Below are 24,567 nucleotides of genomic sequence, written 5' to 3'. Positions count from 1 at the left end.
ACAAACAAAATAAGCCGAAAAGTTAAGCAAATAAAATAAATTTAATAAAACCTAGCTTATATTAATTATAATTTAATTGGAAAAAAATTAGTTTCAAATCAATGAATAGCAAAGGTTCTAAATAACTCAAAAAAAAATAAAAATACGTGATTTTTTCATACTCTCTTTAAAAATAGCCATATTATTTGCAAAGGAATTAAAAACAAATGTAGCCATTTTCTAGCCATTTAACGTCCCGCGTGCGCTTTGCAACACTGCATTGCCCACGCAGCGCTGCCCCACACTTTTTTGCTACAGCTCGCAAGAAAACGTAGTTTTTCACAAAGTTTTCCCCACTTTTCCTACTCTTTAGAGTTGCAAAATAAACAAAACATTAGTGCTTAAGTCGGTGAGCACCTGCAGACCGTCGCAGAATCGGAAACCCCCTCAAGAAAGGCGTGCAACGAGGAGAACCGCCATAGCCCCGTCGAAATGCCCGTGAAGAATGGAGAGTCGGACGGCGAAGGCGACGTTTCTGGCGGAGAATCGGAGCACTCGAACTCCAGCCAGGCACATGACACCTCCGACGAGGAGGAGGCCAACGAATGCGACTCCGATGACTCCTCGGAGCTGGATGCCAGCGAAATCGAGCGACGGCGTGCGGAGCACATCGAGGATTTGTGTATGAATCGCCGGGACTTGGCCTGCATTCCTCATCCATCGCTCATCCGCAATCCCTTTGTTTTTTTTTTTTCAGTGAGCCTGGAACGGCAGTTCAACGCCCTGAGGGAGCAGTACTACTTCGAGCGCATCAATCTCATCGAACGACAGCTGGCCGAGGTGCGTTCCGGCCGTTCCGAGGAGTTTGTGCAGCCGCAAAAGGAGCTGGACAAGATCTATCGCACCAGGATCGAGGTGGCGGATGTCCTGCGCAAGTACCGCCTCCAGAACATCGAGCACAAGTACCAGTCCGAGGAACAAGCGGCCGTCCAGCACTTTGAGGTACACTCAACGCTTTTTGGCGCCAAAAAATGCAAGGCCAACTTGGTGATTATATTATCGCAATCAGATTAGCTTTCAAGGGGTTAATTTACTTGTTTGATGATTAATAATACTATCAAAAGATAAAGGACTAAAACAGAAGGGACAATTTTCCATTAAATATTGCAGATCAATAGATTTCTTTATTTCCTGGGTGATTATAGTATCGTAATTAAACTAGCTATGAATTTGTGGTGAAATTATTAGTATTAGGAATTATTTTGACAAGATAGAACCGCTTTATAGGAAATTTCTTACTTAAGAAAGGAATGCGCTTGAATTTTGCATCAAAAATATTACCAAAACTCAGATTAATACATTTATAAACAAATTATTGTTTATTGTAAACTTGTTCGATTTCTAATCAAGTTGCAAATGAAATAGACCTCTGCTTTGATTTTGTTAAAGGATCTTAAGAGTTTTAAATTATTAGGATCTAGTTTTTGATGATAAATGAAATATAAATGCATGAATTAATAACTGAAGTGTGAAATGCATTAAGAAACATCATCACATTCTGACTGAGATAGTGCGAAAACTTTAACAACTCCCCTTCCATTTGCAGAGCGAGAAGCACATGGCGGTGGACAACCTGCGCGAGGAGCTGGTGGAGCGCATCCGCCGCCTGGAGGAGGACCGCCACAACGTGGACATCTCGTGGGCCGACTGGGGCACCGACAAGCGCCAGAGCAAGGTGCGCGGTCCGGGGCGCAAGAAGGCGGTGACCGTCACCGGACCGTATGTGGTGTATATGCTGCGCGAGGAGGACATCATGGAGGACTGGACGATCATTCGCAAGGCCCTCAAGCGTTCCTCCTCGTCGGCCACCGCCACCGCCGGCACAGTCACGCCCACGTCCGGCGTGAGTGTGGGCGTTAGTCTGACCGGGATGCCGGCCATGGCCGGAGCCAGTGGATAGCGGTGGGGCGTGGCAGCTGCCTACGCCCGCCTGACGCGTACCTGACGGCCGCGGCCGAGGAACCAGCAGTAGCATCAGCAGCAGCAGCCGTAGACGTAGATGTAGTTGCAGCGATAAAATAGCAGTAGCCGTAGCAGAGCTCCCCAGAGCCCGAACCAGACTTATTCTATGTGCTAAGTTGGCCCCTCCTTCCTCGTACTCCTACTCCTTCCTCTAGATTTTAGTCGTAGGGCCCTGCGCACCACTCTCAGAATACAAATCCCCCATCCAGACGATGTAATTTATGCTTAACGTTAAGAGCTTAATAAAAACGAACTGCAGCCAAGTGGGTGTGCGGTCATAAGAAATCATATATAACCGTCTATAGTTGTTATAAATTTGTACGTTTAAGTTGAAATTCAACAGAGAGGCTGTCTGAGATCAGTTGTGGTCTACGACAGCATACAAATCGAAACATTGGGCAATGTTATTTGTTCTAAAGTGCAAATGAAAGTAAGTATGCCACTCAACCTCAATTCCAGTGCAAAATAACCAGAAAACGCATTTAAGTCAACAGAATAGAGTTTATTGCGGCAAAGGGAGGACATCTGGGTAGCTTTAGAAGCCCTTCTCCTTGAGATAATCCCGCAGGACGTCCACATGGTCGCCATGGAAGTGGATCTGTCCGCTTAGCTCGTTGATCCTTGTGGCGCAGAGTTTGCCATTCCGCGACTGCTCGACAACCGCCCGCAGATCCTTTTCCAGCGACCAGATGTCTCCTTGGACGCGACGCACCACCGTGATCCTGCGCTGGCCACGAAAACGGGTGTGCAAATATACCGGCACCATGTGATTCTTGGTCCTGGCCACAAAGTATCCAGTTTCCGAGCCGTTTTCCCTTTGCGGCCGCCAACCGGAGGGATATTTGGGCTTTTCCACCGGCGATGGCACTGTTTCCGCCGGCAGCAGGCGCTCCACATGACGCCATTCGGGCGGATTGGCCACCACCTCGACATTGGGATACTTATCCAGATCCTGAACTTCGCGGGATGATCGAAAACTGGACAAGAGTGCCGGTTGCATGTGCAACTGCCTTGTGATCTGCACGTAAAATGTAATTGATTTTAGGCATTTTGTCACTGAATAGTGCGGAATAAGAGCTCACCTGACTCAGCTTTTGGCAGAGGCCATTACTCAGCATCAATTTCCCGCTGGTTGCCATGTTTTTCGGTAGAATATTGAGCGATTTCCCAACAAAATAAAAAAACTAGCAATTCTATTACATATGCGACCAGCTGAAGTGTTGGATAGTGTGTCAAAATTATCGATATTATTATCGATTTGTGAACTTGGCGGGGAACTATCGATGTATTTGAAAGTATACCCGCTGGTCAAGCTTAAAATTATTCATACATTACAAATACCATATTATTCTCGTAAAATATTAAAGGTTTAATACAAATAACTAATCTATATACAATTTAAAGAACTAAGCTAATCGAAAAAGTAGTTTTTAAATTAAAGAAAATTAGTGCTAAGTTTTTTGTACAGAACAATCTGCCAACTACATAAAGGCTTTTGAATAAATTAAATACATTTTTGAAGTAAATTTTTCAGTAAGCTGGATTTTATTATTACTTTAATAAAACTTTATTTACTATGGTATTAGTCATACCTATAATAGGAAAAAGTATTTAAACTATATGAATGATCAAGCTTTTTATATTCTTTTGAATAAAGATCAATTATGAATTCAGCAATTTAACAATTTTTTAGCCTAATTTGTGTTTGCAGCACTTGTTGTCTTTGATTGTTTTTGCTTTCCTTACTTTACATTGCATGCAACAAATGCAGCCTGTGACGTCATCGCAAAAGCTTTTATTTTATTTCGCACACACAAGCACCCGCACACGCACACACACAAAGGTTGCAAGTGCTGCATTTGAATTGCGTTGCTTATACAATTTTTATTGCACTGCTGCAGCTGTTGTTTGTCGTTGATTTTTTCGATATGCGGTAATAGCGAAGTCATCGGGGTATATCGAATTACTCGGTAATTATGTATCGGAACTCATTTTGGACTATTTCTGAATTTATTATTATAACTGAACCAAGCTTATCGGGCACACATTAGCACAAATAAATAAATAAAACGAAAGCTAGAAATAAAATTTGAATTTAGCTATGATTTATTTTAAATAACCCAATATTCCATAAGATAGAATTTAATTAAAGCATTAAAAGATCATTTTAAAAATATACCAATTAAAACATTAATAGAATAACATATCACCAGATATTAAAACATATTTAAGCCAAATCTATGAAAAAATGTCTTAAATCCTAATCATGCTTTCTATAATTGATGACAATTTCGCATTATATGCATATTTCAATTTAAAAAGCTCCCTATTTTTTTCTGTGTAAAGAATTTGCTGGTCGTTAGACTCCCCTTCTGCCCTAAAAGCAATACCACTTGTTGTTGCTGCTGTTTTGTGACAGCATAAAGTGTTTGCGCTGCAGCTTTTGTTGCTATTTGCTATTTGCAATTTGCAATTTGCGCGCAGTGGGATTTTAACGCTCAGTTTTCGTTGCGCGGCCGCTGCGAGCAGTTGTTGCTGTACTTGCTGCGTTCGCCCCCCAATTTTTTTTCGACACCCCACGGTTTCCCCCCTTTGGTGACGCCCCTGAGCGCGTGTGTGTGGCTTACCGTTAGAGAGAAAGAGAGCGAGCAATCTACGGCAAACGACGTGGGGACGAGCGGGACGGAGGCATGTGCTGGGTCACAATGGCACGCAAGGACGATCCCGTTTTCAACGTGCGGTTCGTGCAATTCGTCGAAAATCAGCCCTGTTTGTGGAATTATACGCATCCGGGGTACAGCAAAAAGGAGGAGGTGCAGAGGGCGTGGCAGCAGGTGGCCAATGAGATCAAGGACACGGGTAAGTCTATATAAAACAATAACAAGAAAGAAAAACAAAATCGGTGCAAAAACAATCGCTTTTCCGCCTCATTCTTCTTCTTCCGCGCCGCCAATTGCGTGCTCAATTCGCTGTGCATCTATGTATGTGTGTGTCTATGATGCAAGCTTTTTGTTGCTTGTCTGCGTTTGGATCCCATGCAATTTTTGTTGTTTTCACTATTTCTTTTGCTTGTGTAGGTGTGTCACTGTGTCGCGCAGTTTTGGCTTGCATTTTGTTGCTGCTCTTGCGTTTGCTTTTTAGTTACTGTTGCTTTTGCGTTCGTCATTTGCTTTTGCACGGCAATTGCTGCACTTGGTGAAAATACACTCAAAAAAAAAAATCAGGCCAACGATCCCTTATATTTGATTTTAACAAAAAAGTTTACCCTTTACATATTTTATCTAATTTTCAATTGCTGCACTAATATATATTTTATTTTGTATATATTAAATCAAAACTATTTTAAATAGCAATATTAAAAAGATAAAAGTTGTTATAGTAAAATTGTAAAAAATATTTGGCTAATTCCATTCGTTAATAAGTGGCAGTATAGAAAATATATAAATTTAAAAATATATATTATGTATGTATAAATAATATATATGTAAATAAAAACTATTTCAAATAGCATTACCAAAACGTTGAAAGTATTTAAAGTAAAACTTTAAAAATATTTGAAATAGAATTCGTTAATATTTGCAGTATAGAAACTGCATATATAGTTTTATTCCATATTAAACTATATTAATAGTAAAACTTTTTCCTCTTAACATTTTTCAGTGCGCAACTGTCGCGAGAGGTGGCGCACCATTAGGAGCAGCTTCCTCCGATCCTTGAAGCTGGCTCGCACACAAACGGGCCGCGGCAAGCGCAAATACTACCTGTCCAAGTACCTGCAGTTCCTCATTCCCTACACCAAGTCCCGATCCTGCCACAAGCAGCTGCCGGCGGGGACTGCACCCGGCAACAATTCTGCGGCTGGGATGGTGCTCCGAAAGCCAGGCAATACCTCCAGTGGCATGGCCATGTATCCGGATCCAAATCAGCACGAGGATGACGAGGAGGCCAAGGAGAGTGACAGCGAACTGCCGCTGGATGTGCAGGTTTCCGAGGAGGAGGAGGCGGAGGACCATTCAAGGCGGGATACGGATCGGGATACGGATCGGGATCAGAATCGGGATCAGGAGCAACAGCAACCCACCGCCTGTCTGCCGGTCCGCCTGCAAGCCATCAAACTGGAGCAGCCCTCCCTCAATCCACATGCGAATGCCCAGCTAGACAGGCTCGTGGGTCATCATCCGTCGCTGGTCTCTGTGCCCGCCGCTGCATTGGGTAACCACCTGGACTGGACGGATCTGACGCACTGGTTCAAGGGCAACGGCAATGGCATTGGCAACGGCAACGGCAACAGCAGTCACCTAAGCCACCTGAATCCACACAAGTTAGCCACACCACCGCCACCGCCGGCCACGCCAGCGTTGGGAGCTTTAACCGGAGGACCCCTGTCCATTCCTTCGCCACCAGATGCCGACTACTCCTTTCTGATCAGCCTGCATCCGTACCTCAAGGAGATGAGCGGCAAGCAGAACCGACGATTTCGCCAGAAAGTCATCGGCCTCATCGACAATGTCCTGGACAACATAGATGTCTAGTTTGGGAAATAGTCTACACAGGGAAAAAGTCATAACAGTTGGAACAGTGATAAGCATTAAACAAAAATATCATTCGAAACGGGTTCTTAAAACTATTTTCATTGAAAATCTTTGCTAAAACGCTCACTTAATTAAGTAAATAATGGTCAGCTGATTATAAGCCAATAATCATAAAGAAAGTTTAAAGCGCTTTCAGGAAACTTTTTAATATGAATATTATACCTCAAATCAAAGTAAAAATGTTAATGTTATATTATTTATCACAACAATTATTTACATATTTTATTTGAAAAGAAAAGTATTCGGCAAAAATATTTTCTGTTTCTACACAATGCGATTTAAAATTGTGCTTAAAATTTTTACCACTTGCAATTGCTGTATTTTTTTATCGAAAAATTTGATAAATAACTCTTTAAATATTTTCTTAAATTTTTTTTTCTGTAAATCATCACTCTTGAAATTTTAATATAAATTTTAGCTTTCTGATTTGACTCCTGTGGAATTTGATTTGATTCATAAAATGTTTACATATTATTTACCGCCGACCAATAGATTTGTACCTTTTAGTATAGTATATGATAGTTTTTATTAAATATTTATGCATCGATTTAATGTTTAAAATATCACGAAGTACAAAAACCCGAATTTTGTGATATTTTCTCTCTGTGTAGAAACCATGAAAAACAAGGACGAAATTTTGAAAACACGCCCAGAGTAACGCCAACAGTGCCCAATTATTATATGTGTAGAGCGTATTTTTATCGTGCTTTTTGTTGTTGTTTAACACACACACAAACATCAATTTGTTATATGTATGTAAAATAAAAATTTTAAAAATTGAACATATTTTGTAATTTTTATGGATTTATGATAAAGTCGAAAAGTGGTAACTTTTGAATTGATAGAATAAGTATTCTGAAGAGAGAATTTTGAGCATTTATTGTTTATTATTATTAACTTAAATATTGTTCTAATTTTTAGGATGTGTTTATGAGATGCGTTATTAGCAAGTTCAGGAAATTTAGCTACTTTTTCAAATATTTAGCTATTTATCTATCCTTCACCAGTGTTATCGATAATTCTATTTAAACAGCTGATTTTCCGATAGACCCCGAAGCTTCGAGCATTTGTTGTTGCGTTCGCTTTGATTGTTGCATCGATGTTAAAAAGCGAAAAAAGGAAGGCAAATCACTGGCATGGAATACCAATTAACAAAATGAAATAATTGCATTATCGTCGCTGCGGAAAAATAGTTAAATGTGACAATAATTGTCGAGGCAACAACAAATACATGCGCTGTTGGGTAAGTATATGTGTGTGTGTGTGTGAGCGCCATGTGTTTGGCTTACACACGTGTGTGCGTGTGTGTCTGTGAGTGCTTGGGGTTTTGGTTTTATTTTGCTTACTTTTTCGATACGATTGTGATGTAATTTTGGCTTGCTGATAAGCCAAATCAGTTGAGCGTTAACCGCTGAAGCATTTACCACTTTATTAACAAAGTTAAAGTTAGTTAAAAGGCACACACACATACAATGTTATATAAAAACACAGCCCACCAACACACCAATATACCAACAGATTTCGGAGAAAGTTTTTGTTTATTTTACTATTTTGGCTTTTTCCAAAGCGTTTTAATTGCCAATTTTGTTCACATCGACAGCTTGTGACATCATCGTGCTTACTGCTCAGGGCACGGCCACGCCCCCCGCTACCATACCGCCCACTGAGCATCATGAACCAATGCCGCCGGACCACAAAAACAGCCACAACCAGCACGATAATATCCACAAAAACGGACACCAAAAAGCATTTGTTTCTGCAAAGTTGGAGCATGTCGAAAGGTCCAGAGAATCCGCAGGAGCCGCTGGATGTCCAGCCTCAAGATATGTCCACTTCCTGGGAAATATCCACGGAGGATCGACTGGCAATCGAGGAAAGGCAACGGAAAGCCTTCGCCTTCTTCACAGAAACCCTGCAAATCTACGGCGTGGAGGAGCTAATCTTCTGTTTCAACGGCGGCAAGGATTGCACCGTCCTCCTGGATCTCCTCATGCGTTTCCTTCGGCAGGAGAACATCTCCAGCGGTGACATTCCCATGTTGTACATCAAATCCGGTGATTCCTTCACGGAAATCGACGAGTTTGTCCAGCGCTGCGTTCGTCATTATCGCGTGCAGCTGGTGGAGTACGAGGGATCCCTCAAGGAGGCACTCACCCACATGGCAGCCGACATGCCACGCATCAAAGCCGTCTTCGTTGGCAGCCGGAACACGGATCCCTACTGCCAGCACTTGGCGCCCATGCAGGTGAAGCCAAAAAAAAAAGTCCCTCTTTTTTCATTCAAAGTTTACCAGTTTTATTATGGAATAGATAGGAAATCCTAAAGATGGGTTCATGATTATGGTTGCCAAAGAAATCTTTATCTACATGCAGGCCTTAATGTTCAAATACTTTGAAAACTATTTATGATCATTGTCCCAATTTAAATTTTTGAATATTTAGCAGACTTTTCTAAATTAAATCTTCTTCAAACGTATGTCAAATTGCCAAAGTTTTTGTAGGTTCTCTTTTATTTTAATAATTTAGTTATATTTTGTAAAAATCAGTCCCCGAATTCATGAGTCAGTTTTATAATTAAAGAATCATAAATCATACAGGCTGTGCTGTATATAATTATCATTGAAAGTTACATTTTCTTTTATAAATATCACTTTGATATGCATTTCTCAATGTCATGTTTCTTATAACCCAGATAAGGGTGTACTTATAAACGATACTCGTCGAGTCCAAGGGTCTGTGGCTTATTTGCAATAAAGCACGTCTCATTTTCTCAAGTAACATTTGAAAAAACGTGATTACAATTTGTTGTAATCAAATTTAAGCTATGAATGTCCTTCAAGTATTAATCTCTCTTTTTTTTTTATTAATTGATTTTTGCGAATCTTTTTTTGTGGCAATTAGTCAGCAAAGACAATTAAATCACGTTGGTTGTATTGTAAACCTCAAATTGTTATGAATTCGATTGCATATTCGTTACTTTGCTCAAATTAGGAAAACATATTATGCTGTTTAAAATATTAAATTCGCATTTTTCCATTTGAAAAATCCAAGTATTACATCTTTTTGTTAGATTTCGATGTTTACATTCCCATTTGAAATGTGTAATTCTTTCTATTGTTCTTCATTCAAAGACAAGTCTAATGCTTTATATTTCCCTTCTTATTTTCAGCCCACTGACAACGACTGGCCGCCGATGATGCGTCTGAATCCTCTGCTGGAGTGGAGCTACCACGATATCTGGCACTACATCCACATGCACTCGGTGCCGTACTGCAGTCTGTACGATCGGGGATATACCTCGGTCGGTAATCGATCCAATACGATTCCCAATCCGCACCTCAGACACTTCAGAGATACCGATTCGCAGTGCGAGTGTGACTCCGATTCCGGTTGCTCCTGCGATCCGAGTGGCTATAGACCCGCCTGGGAGCTGGAGGATCCCGCCCTGGAACGTGCTGGTCGTCTGCCCAGAAAGTAGGACACATGGGCATGGACATCGGATGTCGGGTGCCGGATGTCGGGTGCCGGTGAGGAAAATAAATCACAGTGCCTGTCGCGTGGATGTAGTGCAATTGAAATAGCTTAAACTCTAGTTAGTCACAAATTGTATATAGACATATTCGCTTGTGATTTGGATTTCGGTACACATACTTAATCTAATATTTTTTACGACCTAACCTAGGCTGCTGAATAAACGTGGGCTCTGTCATCGGGCCACTTCAGCAGGGCTCACTGTTTTTGTGGCGGAATATGGCTGTTTAAATATGGTATCTAGCTTCTATGGCTATGGGGTTACAGGTCGTCAAAAACGCTCTTCTTACTTTACGAATAACGAACGTGAATTTTACATTTTGAATCTTGAATTGCTAACAAAAAATTAAATGCTGATAACAAAAACTCATTTAAATGAAAATTAATTGCATGTTCAAAATTACATATATGCCTTTTAATTTTTCTGACAATCCGAGCAACTCACTTTATTTGAGATTTTATTGTTACTAAAAACAAAAGTAAGGCCACGTTGAAGGTAAAAATAGTGTAAAATCGTAGTGCTACGGTTAAAAAAGCCAGAATTAACTTAAAATCGCGTTTTTAACAGCTCTGCCATAAAATTGCTGATTTGTCAGCACTGTAAGTGTTAAAAAGTTCAGAGTAACAGCTTTCAACCATTACATATCTAGAAACGCAATGAAAAAGCTATTTGGACCACTCTGTCTTTCTGGCATGTTATAAAACCCAAAATCATTTGAAATCGCTGTTAAGTCATCACTGCCACTGTTAAAAAATGGCAAAAATCGCGCTTACAACGCTGATGTGTCAGCTCTGCCACTGTTAATTAAGCTAGAGAAGTACTTAAGTGCTGCAGCTTCCAGCCTTTAGATAGCTACAAATGCAATAAAAAATCTAATCTGCCAACTCTTTTGCTGTTTGCACTGCCAATGTAAACAAAGGGTTAGAAAACAGCTTTAAAGCTTTCAATTAAAAAAAAAGGTGATGTGGCAACTCTGCCAATCGGACAGCTGATTTCGCAGCTGATTTTCGCCGCATTTTCACAACATTGCGGGCTTCTTCGAACATTTTGCGAGCATTTTACTCGATTTACGTAATCCGGAGCGTAATTAGATCGTTGGCGTGTTGAATCACCTTGGCGCGAAGGCGAGAGCTGCAAACCAGTATCCGCCCCCCCCGCTGGCCATGTCGCGATCCGCCCAAGAAATGCTGGCGCTGCTGCGCGGACTTCAAATCGTGATGGAGGCGTGTGGGCGCGAGCATCTCGCCCACGGTCGTCATCTTTGGAGCAACTCGAGCATTCGTGAACTCATCGCCACGAATGCCGAACATACGGCGCAGCTGGTGAGGAAATCTGGCCAAAATCCCACCGAGGAATTGAGAAAACTGCAACTGGCGCTCCAGGAAACCGGCGAAAGGGGTTACGTGGTGGCCAAAGGCATTTGTTCCCTCCTGGACGCCAAAGTGAAGCAGTCGCGCGAGGAATCGGGCAGTTTGGAAGCCAGTGCATCGGCAACGGCCAACGTCACGAACAGAAAAAAACCCCCCACTACGGTGCATAATCCAAGCAATTGGGACGCCGCCAATCTGGATATATCCTCCATAACACTGCAGGAATTCGAGGAGATACTCTCGCGCCGAAACAAGGATCGCAGTGTCAGTCTGCGCACCCCGGCCACCAAAAGCAGTCAGACGAAGATGGCCCAGGGGCCGGCGGATGCGGGCATCATTACCCAGGACACGGAGTATGTCAACAATGTGCTGCGCTTTGTGGCAGGCGCCAAGGCAAAGGAGCAATCGCAGCCACAAACCGATACGCAGGCCAAGCAGGAGCCCATAGATGTGCCCGCCCTGAGCCAGGTGGCCAAGCAGCGGAAGGTGCCCTCGTCGCGCATCGGCAGGATGGCCTCCTTTGGCGGCCTCTTCGCCGGCCTGGGCGTCGGCACGCTCAGCGAGCTGACCAAGGGAGCCCTCGGCCTGGGCGGTTCGACGACGATGCGGGAGGCTCTCCTCAGTCCCGCAAATGCCGAACGCATTGTGGACACGTTGTGCAAGGTGCGTGGAGCTGCCCTCAAGATTGGCCAGATACTAAGTATCCAGGACTCGAGCGTAGTGTCGCCGCAGCTGGCCAAGGCCTTTGAGCGGGTGCGTCAGGCGGCGGACTACATGCCCGACTGGCAGGTGGAGCGGGTGATGAACACCCAGTTGGGGGCCGATTGGCGCCAGCGGTTGAGCCATTTCGAGGCGAAACCCTTTGCGGCCGCCTCCATTGGCCAGGTGCATCGGGCCAAACTGCTCGATGGCATGGATGTGGCCATTAAAATCCAATATCCCGGCGTGGCCCAGAGCATCGAGAGCGACATTGACAATCTGGTGGGCATGCTCAAGGTGTGGGACGTCTTTCCGCAGGGCTTCTTCATCGACAATGTGGTGCGCGTGGCCAAGCGGGAGCTGCAATGGGAGGTGGACTATGATCGCGAGGCGGAATACACGGAGAAGTTCCGCGAGATGATCGCCCCCTATCCGGAGTACTATGTGCCGCGTGTGGTGCGCGATTTGACCACCTCCAGTGTCCTCACCACCGAACTGGTGCCGGGTTTGCCGCTCGACAAGTGTTTCGACTTGAGGTAAGCATGGCAGCCATCTCCATTGTTAATCGATATATAATCTAGACTCTTGCAATCCCTTGCAGCTACGAGCATCGTGCCCACATAGCCGCCTCCGTGCTGAAACTCTGCCTGCGTGAACTGTTCGAGATCGAGTGCATGCAGACGGATCCGAATTGGTCCAACTTCCTGTACGATGCACCCAGTCGCCGACTGATGCTGATCGATTTTGGCTCGACGCGCTTCTACCGGCATGAGTTCATTCGCAATTACCGCCAGGTGATCATGAGTGCGGCGGAGGACAATCGGCAGGGAGTGCTGGAGATGTCGCGCCAGATGGGCTTCCTCACCGGTTACGAGACGAAGCAGATGGAGCAGGCGCACGTGGATGCGGTGATGATACTGGGCGAGATCTTTCGCTACGATGGGGAATTCGACTTTGGCAAGCAGAACACCACCGAGCGGCTGGCCGCCTTGGTGCCCACCATGGTGGCCCATCGACTCTGCCCGCCGCCCGAGGAGATCTACTCCATCCATCGCAAGCTCTCCGGGATTTTTCTGCTGTGCGCCAGACTCAATGTGCGCATGAACTGCGTTCCCTTCTACAAGGACATCGTGCTGGGCAAATTCAAGGACTAGTGAAGATTTCTTTTTTGGCCAAGTAGAAGAGGTAACACTCAAGGGCGCTTTATTGGTAAATCTGGCTCCTTTCTTTTATTTTTTTTTTCTGTAGTAGTAGCAACACTTAAGTGCGCTTATATGTAACTTACTTGGTTGTATTTGTACTGGGAGTCTTTATCCTTAAAACAGCCATCGGACTTGTATTAAAATAAAAAATTAACATATAGCTAAATGGGCCAAGCTCTGCAGTTAGGAATGGCATAGCACAAAAGTTTTTTAAGCAAGTGTAAATCAAACACTTGGTATTTTTCGTTGCCCCAATGGTATAATAAATTTTTTTTTAATTTAAACACAATTTTGGGCCTGTAAATAAGTGTTATTTAAAAAGATTCTTAACAAAAAAACAATGTTTAAAAGGTTATTTTATAATTATATTAACAGATGAATATAAAATATATTTACATATAATTCATTATCAAATATTTTAAAGGTGGAATGTGTTCAATTTTACTTTACCATGTGTAACGAATTCAACACCTATCGTCTCTAGATTAAAGAGATCTTAAAAAACTAATAAAAAACCTATGGTTAATTCATTACTCAATCGAGTATTTTACCCACCGAAAAGTATGCACCTAAATATTTCCTTTAAGAGCATCTGAATAATTTCAGAATTGAAATTGATTTGAATTAAAAAATACCGTGTTTACAAAAGCAATAGGTTTGATAATTAAATATTTCATTTTTTTAATCTTAGATAGTTTATAATAAAAATATTTACATTTTTAACAGATAAATAGCTGCCATGGACTTGGATTATTTATATATGCCATATTTATCATTTATCTAACGTGTTTTTTGAAAACTTTAAGACGTATTCGAAAAACAAGTTATAATAAAATGAATATTTTAAAGCATTTACAATTTTTCTGAATAAGTACACTTAGTACATTTTGTTAACATGATCAGGGTTTTTTAACCCCTTAACTTAAATCGGCTTCTACTTGATTTATAAGAAATTTAAGATTGTTTTTATTTAGTGCAGCTTAACATGACCATTTATTTTCTTTATATCTAGCCAACATGATCAGGAACTTTTTAACATTAACATGATCCTCCAGTTAAAAAGCTTATCTCGTTAACCAGGGCGACGGCGTTAAATGGGTAAAGAGCACAATGAAAGAGCATCTAAGAGCGCGAACCGATGCGAAAGAGAGACGAAAAAAGCGCTAAGAGAGCCAAACGAATATCAGCAACAAATTGAATTTCATTTTCATTTTCATTTTGTGTCGGCGGTTTGCAGCGTGAATATCGCACCGGAATCAAAAAATGTACGAGAAATAAAGCAAATATCAGGGATGACAAAAAAGAAAAAAAACGGAACTGCTACCGGGCGTTAATTATTTAATTGAATAATGAAGTGCTGGTGATCGAAGTGAATAGGATAATAAATTGTGCCTTTTTAGGATTTGTTTTTTTGTTGGTTTTCCAAACTTACTAAATCATTCAAGTATTAATTGATTGCAAAAAAGTGACATTTCATAATTGTGCGCGCGCCTTTTAAAGTATTCAAACTTGCGCGCGCTCCTCTCTTTTATTTAACTTGAATTAATGCTATACTTAATATGATAATACCATGTATGATATTTGTTTTTTGTTGTTTTTGTTGAGAGTGCAGTGCGTGTGTGTTTGTGAGGAAGTTATAGTTTAATGTTGGTTAGCTTCAATTGTCGAGCAACAAAAAAAAAAATAATAATAAAAATAATAAATAACACAGCATCAGCAACAACAATAGCAAAAAACAACAAAGCGATGCTGATTGATGTCACACACACCACAAAAAATAAAGTAAGTAGCAGACAATTGGATTTGCATGGCGAAGAAGAAGAGCGAAGAGCCGAGTTTATCAATGAAAGTGAACTGTGGGAGTTGTTCGTTTTGAGTGTGTTAAAGTATTTACACACATATATATACATATATATATATATTTGTATATATATGTGCAACCAGTGGTGCAGTCAAACGGGGACTTTAGAGGTTATTAGCCCTCCCCCCCATCCACCTCGAGTATCTTATAATAAGTATATCGAAAGAATATACATACGCATCTCTATTAAATTAAACATTTTATAATCAGGAAATTAAATGATATTCAAAGGGTTTGTTTTTTGGTTCGAACCCCATCTCTTGTACACTAATTCATAGTTTGCTATAAAATACAATAGTATATAGTATTAAATTCAAAAAGTATATATAAATACAAAATCTAGTTATAGTAATATATAGATATCAAATTTTATAAAGCAAAGCAATGCATATAAAGTTAATATTGAGTGAACTATAAAATCAAAAAAATGTTCCAAAAATATCGATTCCATATTGAAATAATAGGTAAAATAGTTTTTGGATCGCAAACATCCTTCTCAAAAAATTGGATCTACGCTAGTGCGAGAATTGAATTAGACGTGCTCCATTATTCCATTATTGTAACGATGCTACGGGGGGAAAAGGAAAAGATTTGAAGTGGAAAATATACAATAAAATAGAGGGAGAATGAGAAAGGGTGTTAAGAATTGATAACAAAATACTTGGAAACTGATAGCCTGACCTTTGTTATCCAACCAATTGTGCTTACTAATCGAAGAGGCCAGAAAGTAAAAAAGGAAAAAAAAATTTTTTTTTATATTTTTATTGTTTTTTTTTTGTTGAGAAAGTTTCATGCAGATAGCTTGAAAACTGAGAGACTAGTTTGCGTAGAAACGGACTAACATACGAACATGGCTAGATCGACACTCCTAGTGATGCTGATCAAGAATATATATACTTTTCAGGGTCGGAAATGTTTTCTTCACCGCGTTGCAAACTTCTGACTGAAACTATAATGCCCTCTGCAAGGGTATAAAAAACATAGTATTAATAAGAACTAAATCTTTTGTAAAAAAATAAGTTTTATTGGTTAAGAAAATAGTTCTTTAAATTGAAAGTATTTCATTGAGTTGTCTTAAGCAAAATCAATTTCGATTTCATTTCTTTCAGTTTGGTTAATTTGTTCATCATTAGGTATTTACATATTTGTTTAAATATTTGTTGTTTGTTGTCTTTCTTTTTGGGCGCTATCAAAGCACGTTGAAAACGTCTTAATTATATATGGATTGGATGAATAAACTGTTCCATATTCACATGTATTGGAATGTGCGTGTATGGGGTATGTATATGTATATATACTTCTATATATATATATATATATATATATGTGTTCTGTCTACTTATATGTATGCTCAGAAATGCCGTTGCCAGCAGCCGCTGCAACAACAACAGCAATGGGAAACCTTTTGATAATCATATCACGCAGTCCACTGATAATTCGCATTGTATTTGTTTGCTGTTGTTGTTGCTCCTGCTGCTTTATCAGCCCGCTCTCCCTTCCTCTCTTTGTCACCGCCTGCCTCTCTCTTCACATCTCTTTCGATTGCTCTTTTTCTCGATCACCAGGTCTCTTTAACGGAATAATAATAAATAAAACACAGGCAACACAAAAAATGTCCAATAATTGTTTAATAAATTTAGACTACAGTAGATCCTCATTCAATATTTCCATATCCCAATAACATTTTCTATCATATTTCCGATTTTGTGCGATCTCTGCTCGTTATTTTGCCGTTATCTCCGATTCCCCGGACTAATGGAAAGTTTCCAGACTGTGTTTACATCGGGCGGGATTATGGAGGGGAAATTATGGTTTTAGATCCAAGGGAAATAAATGATCACTGGACAAATAAATTTAACACCTTGGTAATCGTTTTGTTCTTCTACCTTATTTATGAAAGAAACTCTGAGTGCATTATTTTCGAGTTTCCAGACTGTGGTTATATACATCGGGCGGTATTATAGAGGGGAAATTGTGATTTTAGATTTCAGGGAAATTTAAGATTGCTGGACAAATAAATTTGGCAGTCGGTAGGTTTTTGTTCTTATAGTTTATTTATGAAAAAATAATAAACTTCCAGTTTCCAGACTGTGTTTACATCGTGCGGGATAATAGAGGGGGAAATTGCGGTTTTAGGTATCAGGAAAATGTCCGATTACTGGACAAATAAACTTGGCACCTCGGTAGGCATTTTGTTCTTTTAATTTTTTTATGAAAGATATTCTGGGTGCAGTATTATCCAGTTTCGAGACTGTGTTTACAGAAGGCGGGATTATGAAGGGGAAATTGTGGTATTAGGTTCCAGGGAAATTTAAGATTACTGGACAAATAAATTTGACACCTCGGTAGTTGTTTTGTTCTTTTAACTTTTTTAAGAAAGAAATTCTAGGTGCGTTATTATCTAGTTTCCAGACTGTGTTTACATCGGGCGGGATTATAATCCAGTTACCAGACTGTGTTTACATCGGGCGGCAATATGGAGCGAAATTTGAGGTTATAGGCTCCAGGAAAATGTCAAATTACTGGACAAATAAATTAGGAACCTCGGTAGGCATTTTGTTTTTTTAAATTTTTTATGAAAGATATTCTGAGTGCATTATTATACAAAAATGATTTTCTGGGTACATGATTAAAAAGAGTTTGATTTGTTGATAATATACATAAGTAAAGTAAGAAATACCATAAAGCATTGATATGTGCATCAAAGTTGTGCCTATATACACACATATGTTTCTATAAATGAAAGTTAAAACTTCTTTCGATATATAAACAATGTGAAAATTATATTTTCCGATATTGAAAATATTGTAAGCATTAATTGCACAAACTTATCCCTATCCTGCGATTTCCACACAAAGAGATGGAATGAAAAATTAAGCGCAGATGAAAAAAATGATTCGAAACTATTGTGTAATTTACATTAACGAGCGGATGTCGTTGGCTTCTACTATATAATGAACCAATTACCCAGTTTGTCTCTTGATTCGATTGCTCTGCAGGCACACAGATACAGATACAGATAGAGATTCAGATACAGATACAGATACAGATACAGATACAGATACAGATACAGATACGAAGATACATCCACAGGCCCGCAGATACATTTGTATGTTGTTCTGTTTTGTGCTTTTCGCAAAGTGACTGAACGAGATTTTTTGTGGCCGCACTGCTGCTCTTCCAATTCCAATTTCAATTCCACTTCCAATTCCATTTCATTCATGTTGAAGACACCCACTTGAATGATTATGAGGCACTGCAGATGCTCACAGCTACACGAATACAGATCCAGATTCCGACTCAAATCCAGATACAGATAGAGATACAGATACAGATTGAGATACTTTTACAGGCGCATATTTGGCCATCGTCAAGTGACGCTTCCGCATTTGCCGGTCACCCACGTGCCAAATGCTTCAGATATCTTAAATCTCAGTTCTCGAATCTCAAATCTGAAATCAGTGCCTCGCCAGAAACGCGGGTTCCAAATGATGCGATCGCTCGTCGAGTGGTGGCTGCGCGGAATGCGATCGTAGATAAGATATCCCAAATTTGGGCTGCTTTATTGGGCAGTATTTTTTTTACAAATATTAATCAATTTTAACACTTAGTTCTTTGAAAATGTTACCTAATTAAACATAACTGATATATTAGTATTTTGTTTTTTTTTAAATAATTCTATAGAAAACAATTACATTCCGACTGGAAAGAATTTTGAAAATAGGAATTTGAAAAATAGTATAACAATGATAAGGTGTTTCTTTATTTCCTTTTTAATAAAATGATTGCACATTTTGAGTAATAAGATGTTTCAGAAATGTATTAAATAAAATTAAACATACTTTAAACATTGCAAGATAAATAAAAATAAGAACCACTTTAAACATAATCCAAAACAAGTTATGGCTAGTGTTTTTATGCAGTTTTTTTTTTTCACAACAACTATATCAATTTATAACTCACATAGCAAATGTTTATTATAAATCTTCTATCGATAATTTGTTTGTTTTCGAAAAGTTTTCCATTCCATTGGAGATAAGTGAAACTTCTCGGTAACTTTTTCCATGCAGCCGCATGTTTGTTTATTTATTCTGGCTCTTAAAAGGAAAAGTTTACCAATCGAATTGAGATGTTTTGTATACGATACGATTGCTGATCGGCATTCGGACACAAATTGACCATCTACAATTGCTGGGTCTTGAGATGAGGGGATCCATAATTGTGGACTTCTTGGGGCTGTGCAATGGCAATATATAATTGCTGGCAATTGAAACCTCTGCGATCCTTCAAACTAGTATTAGTTTGTGATTGGTAAAACTATAGTTGCAATTTCCTCGGCTTCGGTATTCCTCTTGAATATTCATGAGACCTGCAAAATGATACCATCACACACGTACTGGCTGCCGTACTTTTCGTTGTCGATGCTTGTAATTTTTTAATAACACTTAACAAACGCCTTGGACTTGGCATGTAAATTGTTGATAAATTATGTTTTTAATGGTGCCTTGCCGCTGCCGATGTCATTGTTGTTGTTATTATTATTGTTGTTGGTTTATGTGGTCAGATAACTGGCGCCAAAGATACGCAAAATAATTCTATGAGAATGGTGTGTATGTTAAAGCGACTTTTTCATACCTCTTAAAAGAATAAAATCAGCAATAATCAAAAGAAATCAAATTATATTTAATTTGAAATTGTTTTAAATGATACAAATAATTGGCGTAAAATAAAATAAAGGTAGTTTACAAGTTATAACAGATTTAATTAATTAATTTTGTAATCTAGTGTATTTCTTAAGAAAATGTTTAAGAATTATTTATAAAATAATTTATAGATTGCCAAATTCAATTCTTTAAATATAGCAATTAGTTTGTCGCCTTAGGAATAAAAATATTTTTTTCTACGAATAACAAAGCACACAGGATAAATAATAAATTCGCCGGAAAATTCATACTTTTGATAAATTAGCCAATCAATCCTGCTTGATACCACCGACTTCTATTGCCACTTACCATATGCTGTCTCAATTTTATAATTTAATTCCCATAGATGGACAAATCTGCGCCTATGTGTGTATGCTATAATGTATACAAATATATCTGCTGATCTGTGCTGGTTAAATGGTAAATAAGAATTCGTGTTTTGTTTGCATTTAAGCGCACCAAGAAAAACAAACAAACGAGGCTGAAAACAAAACAAAACGCGATATTATTTCCGAAATATTACTTAGTAATACTAATAACAATAAATTGGTTTTTGGTACGTTTTGTTTCAGCCAATACGTTTTAGATTTTCATACTTTTTAGTTATTGCCGCTGGTGTTGTTTTGGTTGTTTTTATTATATTTTTTTAACTGCAAAAAAAAATGTATAAACAATGAGGCACTCAAGTCTCTTGCAGAAAGCCTGTTTTTTTGCCCTCCCAAATATTGGGCAAATATTAATAAGTTATCCATTGGCACGTAGGCTAAATCATCTTTTTGATTGCGCTGAAGTTCCGCTGAGCTGGGTCATTCTATAATATATTTTGAGTCATCAGGAATCTGGACTGGCGTTCGTTTCAATTAGTTAAATTGAAGAGTTGTTTAGCTATGTGTTAAATATAATTAAAATATTTATAAATTTTCAAAATAATTAGAATTTAATTCAGTAAAACAAAAGATTATTCCTGATAAGAATAATGGTGTATAAAATTACAATGTAATCTTTAAAAATTAAATACTTTTTTTTTGGGGGTTTCCATAAAAAAATATTGAAGTTCACGAAATTCCCATTTGCTAAAACGAAAAATATGATTAAGTCAAAAAGACTTAAATTATGTTCTAAATAAATTTAATAAATCTTTAATATTTTTTTAAAAATCTGTGCTCGAAATCACTGTCGCATCGGCTATTCGAACCTAAACCTGATTGCCCGCCTATGTATCACATAATTGACTGCATTAGCCTGTGAGCAGCCAACAGATGGCACATCACATGCAATCCACATACCCCCATACCGTACCATACTAAAATCATACTATACCATATCCATATTATACCATACCATCGTCCTCCGATCCTCCGATCCTCCGATCTTGCGATCTTGGTGAACTTGAGCGCATTGCGATGTGCTCATATATTTCTGCCGTTGAGGATGGGAAAACTCGTTATTCGTTGCATTCTTCGACCGGCGGCGTCATCGATGATGCTGATAATGATAATGATGATCATATTAAAGATGGTCATGATGCAGTTCCAATGGCATAAGCCCGGCTCGATGATGATCGCGATTTGCCTTGGCATAACGCAATGCCAAAGCTGTTGTGCCGGTTGCTGCCTGCCTGCCTGCCTGCTTTTATTATACATTTGTATACCCTTGCAGAGAGTATTATAATTTTAGTCCGAAGCTTGCAACGAGGGGACCCCATAAAGTATATATATATTCCTGATCAGCATCACTAGGAGATTCGATCTGGTTTCTAGCTATTCTAACTGAAAGACACTTTACCAAAACTTTTATTAAACATACACTGCAACTGCAAGGGTATATGAACTTCGGCATGCCAAAGTTTGCTTCCTTTCTTGTTTTTCTTTTGTTTTCTTTGTCCGGACTCTTGTCTCCGGGATTCCGTTCTACAGACGACCTTAAGAGGGGGACTTGGGAGGCCAGTCGGTAGACTGGAGCAAACCACATTTTGTATTTCCTACACCTGCCAAAAATTTGAAGTAATTTATTGAGTTTTTAAACAAATTAATGCATAAAATATCATTAGAATTTGGGAAGTCAATTACAATATTGTATCTTAATCTGAATGCAGATTATTGTTTTAATTCTAATATATTTGTATTATTTTTTGGGATGCAAATGCTCATTTGTTTGCCAGAAAATATCCTATGGTTTTAGTTCTTTTATTATTATTTTGTTACAGTCGATTACTCATGAAAACTTGATTCTTATTTTTAAAACAAAGAATCTTCTGTAAAGTAAAATTTAAGTCAAACAAAGAATGTTTTTGTAGGTCCCAAATATTTATGAATCATTCGGCTGCACACAATCTAAATATGATTTTCTTTTAATAATTATATATATGAAAAAATTGCAGAGGATGTAAACAAATATTTGTATTGTTTTCAGAGTCTACTTTATTTCTTGGTTTTAATGTTGTGTTTTAAATGGTAAAAAAATAGGAAAATAATGTATATAGAATATGTTTTTGGCTTCATGATTCAGATGTAAACAAATATTTGCATTGCTTTTCGAAGTCTATTTCTTGGGCTTAAAATAGTGTTTAAAATGTTAGAAAATAGGAAAATAAAATATATATAATATATTCCGATAAACCTGTATTTATTGAATATTCAATTATAGTTTCGTATTTCTCTCTGTGTATTTTATGCTTTTCGATCGCCCAGCTCCACATTGCGGACCTGTTGCCGCATAGTTTTTGGTTGTTTTTGCCTTTTTCTCAACCGGTTCGGTTTGGTCTGTTGCTATTTTCGTGACTCTGGATCGGTGCAGTCTCCGCTGGAAACGCGACTTACATAAAGCGAATTCATATTTACACGTTTCTAATATTGCCAGCGTTTCCAGCATTTTCAGCATTTCGCTTCTGATTGTGCCCAATTATTGCAGAGGTTCGTGCGAATGCACTAATTTCGCCATAATGCCGATGAAAGTTCACTTACCGCCTTTTAAGGTCGTCCCAAGGGGGCGGTGGGTGGCTGGCGGCGCTTCTGGGGGACTGGCTTTGACTCTTGATTACGCCCGATCGTCCCATATCAGTGCTACGTAATGAAAACAAAATATACAACAAGGAATGTATAAAAAGTCAACCAGAAAAACGTAATAAATTGATAAGGCTCGCCAAGCGAAGAATTCAAATCATTTTTCGAAAGAGAACGAACGAAAGATGCGAAAGTAAAGAAAACTTAAATTATTCTTAAAAAATGGAAACAACATTCACCCCCGGAAGATAAGGATTACAGAGTTCACAGGGTCACATAAAAAAATAATAATGATAGAAATGATATCCATATAACATACAGTTGCGGTCAAAATAATAGTAGTGCCACCGCCCCTTATCTTTCAATGTTTGTAATTGTTATATTTCTTGTCAAAACTTTGTCATGCCTGTTTTATTAGATTAGACTTTATATAGTTGAAAACAAATGACAGTTTTATAATTGGTAATTATTTTATAGGCAATATAATAATTTTTTTGAACAAATTTTGTAGTGTGGAAAATATTAGTTGTTTGCTGGATTTAAGAAAAAAGAAAAAACCCATTTTGTCATTATTCTTTGAAAAAGTAATGCAAATTAAAAAAGAAAAACAATCTTAATAAAATGTTAATAATTTATAATTAGTTTTACGCATTGAGGTGAGCTCTTCGTAAAAATATAAGTATTAAAAGATTACCTTTGATTATGAGGTCTCAGCATTTGAAATATCCTTAAATCAAACATTTTCAGTGCATCGGCTTAATATTTGAAAGAATATTTAGGTATAAGATGCCTTAATATAGTAAAAGTTATCTTTTTAAAAATCCTCCCATTTTTGGGATTAATTTTTAATCATTTCCCCTTCTTGAGGAGTTTTTTATCCGTTCAAATAGTGTAGAACAAGTTAAAATAACCGATGAACTTTGCCATCACTCGTTGGACTTTGCCCGCGAGCGAGAATAACAAACAAGTCCGGTGGTCATGCCCATAGAAGAGAGTTCACAAGAGAAAGACCCAAAGAGAGGATCGGGGAAAGAGAAACGCATCGAGAAGAGCCAGTATAAGTGCAAGTTGCACGTGCTGCGTCTTAAGATCCCAAGATCAAAGAGAAGTCCCCCAAGAAGTTGGCTTAAACCAGCCAAAACCAGCTGCCAAAAAGATGAATATAAAAATTAAAAAAGAAAAACAAAAATAAAAAATAAACAGAAGAATACGAAAAAATAAAAAAGGTAAATACACATGACATTATCAACGTAACGCTGCGATGGACTGTCAAAAAGTCTATTCTAAATTTAGAACAACTCCACCGTCGTTTTCCCTTGTCGTTCCTCAGACTTCTCCATTGTAGTAATATTATTCGGGTGTCAGAGACCCCCGTGGCCGATAACGTTTTATCAAACAAATGTTTTTTTGTCGCCGACCTGTTTGCGAATCAAATTTGAACTAGATATATGGATTCAGTACATAGTGAATAATATCTGCGTCGTTGGATCCGTCTGAAAAGCGTTTGTGATCTTATAAATCCATGTGATAAATAGGAAACTATACATATATGGAAAAGGTGTTGAAGGTGTCAATTTAATCAGAATTGTTTATTATTTATACTAAA

The 24,567-nt window shown here is 38.7% G+C and overlaps 5 protein-coding genes across 8 annotated transcripts in view; 4 read left to right on the top strand and 1 right to left on the bottom strand.

The window, feature by feature from the left end:
- Positions 1-268: 268 nt before the first annotated feature.
- Positions 269-2,291, top strand: LOC108149963 (breast cancer metastasis-suppressor 1 homolog). Its single transcript, XM_017277883.2, has 3 exons — positions 269-661; positions 737-981; positions 1,586-2,291. Exons 1-3 carry the CDS (start codon positions 472-474, stop codon positions 1,937-1,939), a joined length of 789 nt encoding a protein of 262 aa, XP_017133372.1. The 5' UTR covers positions 269-471; the 3' UTR covers positions 1,940-2,291.
- A 191-nt stretch (positions 2,292-2,482) lies between these two features.
- LOC108149968 (probable 39S ribosomal protein L49, mitochondrial) lies at positions 2,483-3,233 on the bottom strand. Its single transcript, XM_017277888.1, has 2 exons — positions 3,084-3,233; positions 2,483-3,019 (listed from the first exon to the last, which is right to left on the bottom strand). The coding sequence occupies exons 1-2, from the start codon at positions 3,138-3,140 to the stop codon at positions 2,537-2,539; spliced, it is 540 nt and encodes a 179-aa protein (XP_017133377.1). The 5' UTR covers positions 3,141-3,233; the 3' UTR covers positions 2,483-2,536.
- Positions 3,234-4,472: 1,239 nt separating this feature from the next.
- LOC108150036 lies at positions 4,473-7,375 on the top strand. Its single transcript, XM_017277999.2, has 2 exons — positions 4,473-4,860; positions 5,662-7,375. Exons 1-2 carry the CDS (start codon positions 4,692-4,694, stop codon positions 6,531-6,533), a joined length of 1,041 nt encoding a protein of 346 aa, XP_017133488.1. The 5' UTR covers positions 4,473-4,691; the 3' UTR covers positions 6,534-7,375.
- A 263-nt stretch (positions 7,376-7,638) lies between these two features.
- Positions 7,639-10,317, top strand: LOC108149980 (FAD synthase). Of its 2 annotated transcripts, none has more exons than XM_017277901.1 (3): positions 7,639-7,836; positions 8,194-8,838; positions 9,762-10,317. In XM_017277901.1, the coding sequence occupies exons 1-3, from the start codon at positions 7,825-7,827 to the stop codon at positions 10,068-10,070; spliced, it is 966 nt and encodes a 321-aa protein (XP_017133390.1). In that variant the 5' UTR covers positions 7,639-7,824; the 3' UTR covers positions 10,071-10,317. The 2 variants fall into 2 exon arrangements, with proteins under 2 accessions (XP_017133390.1, XP_017133391.1); XM_017277902.2 differs by lacking the exon at positions 7,639-7,836 and adding an exon at positions 7,935-8,038.
- A 790-nt stretch (positions 10,318-11,107) lies between these two features.
- Positions 11,108-24,567, top strand: part of LOC108149976 (atypical kinase COQ8B, mitochondrial) — a 74,876-nt gene continuing 61,416 nt past the window's right edge. Inside the window, exons 1-3 of one of the 3 annotated variants that reach the window (XR_005977859.1) lie at positions 11,108-12,729; positions 12,795-13,378; positions 14,476-15,177. Coding sequence is in view for 1 of the 3 variants with exons in the window: in XM_041710157.1 (XP_041566091.1) it covers positions 11,288-12,729; positions 12,795-13,347 (1,995 nt within the window). In the remaining 2 variants the exon portion in view is untranslated. Of the gene's footprint in view, positions 12,730-12,794; positions 13,556-14,475; positions 15,178-24,567 lie in introns of those variants that run through there. The other 2 variants (XR_005977860.1, XM_041710157.1) reach the window with 2 other exon arrangements.

Source organism: Drosophila elegans, unplaced genomic scaffold (assembly GCF_018152505.1).
Source record: "Drosophila elegans isolate 14027-0461.03 unplaced genomic scaffold, ASM1815250v1 contig_149, whole genome shotgun sequence".
Classification (NCBI taxonomy): domain Eukaryota; kingdom Metazoa; phylum Arthropoda; class Insecta; order Diptera; family Drosophilidae; genus Drosophila; species Drosophila elegans.
This window is presented reverse-complemented; position numbering and strand designations above follow the sequence as displayed.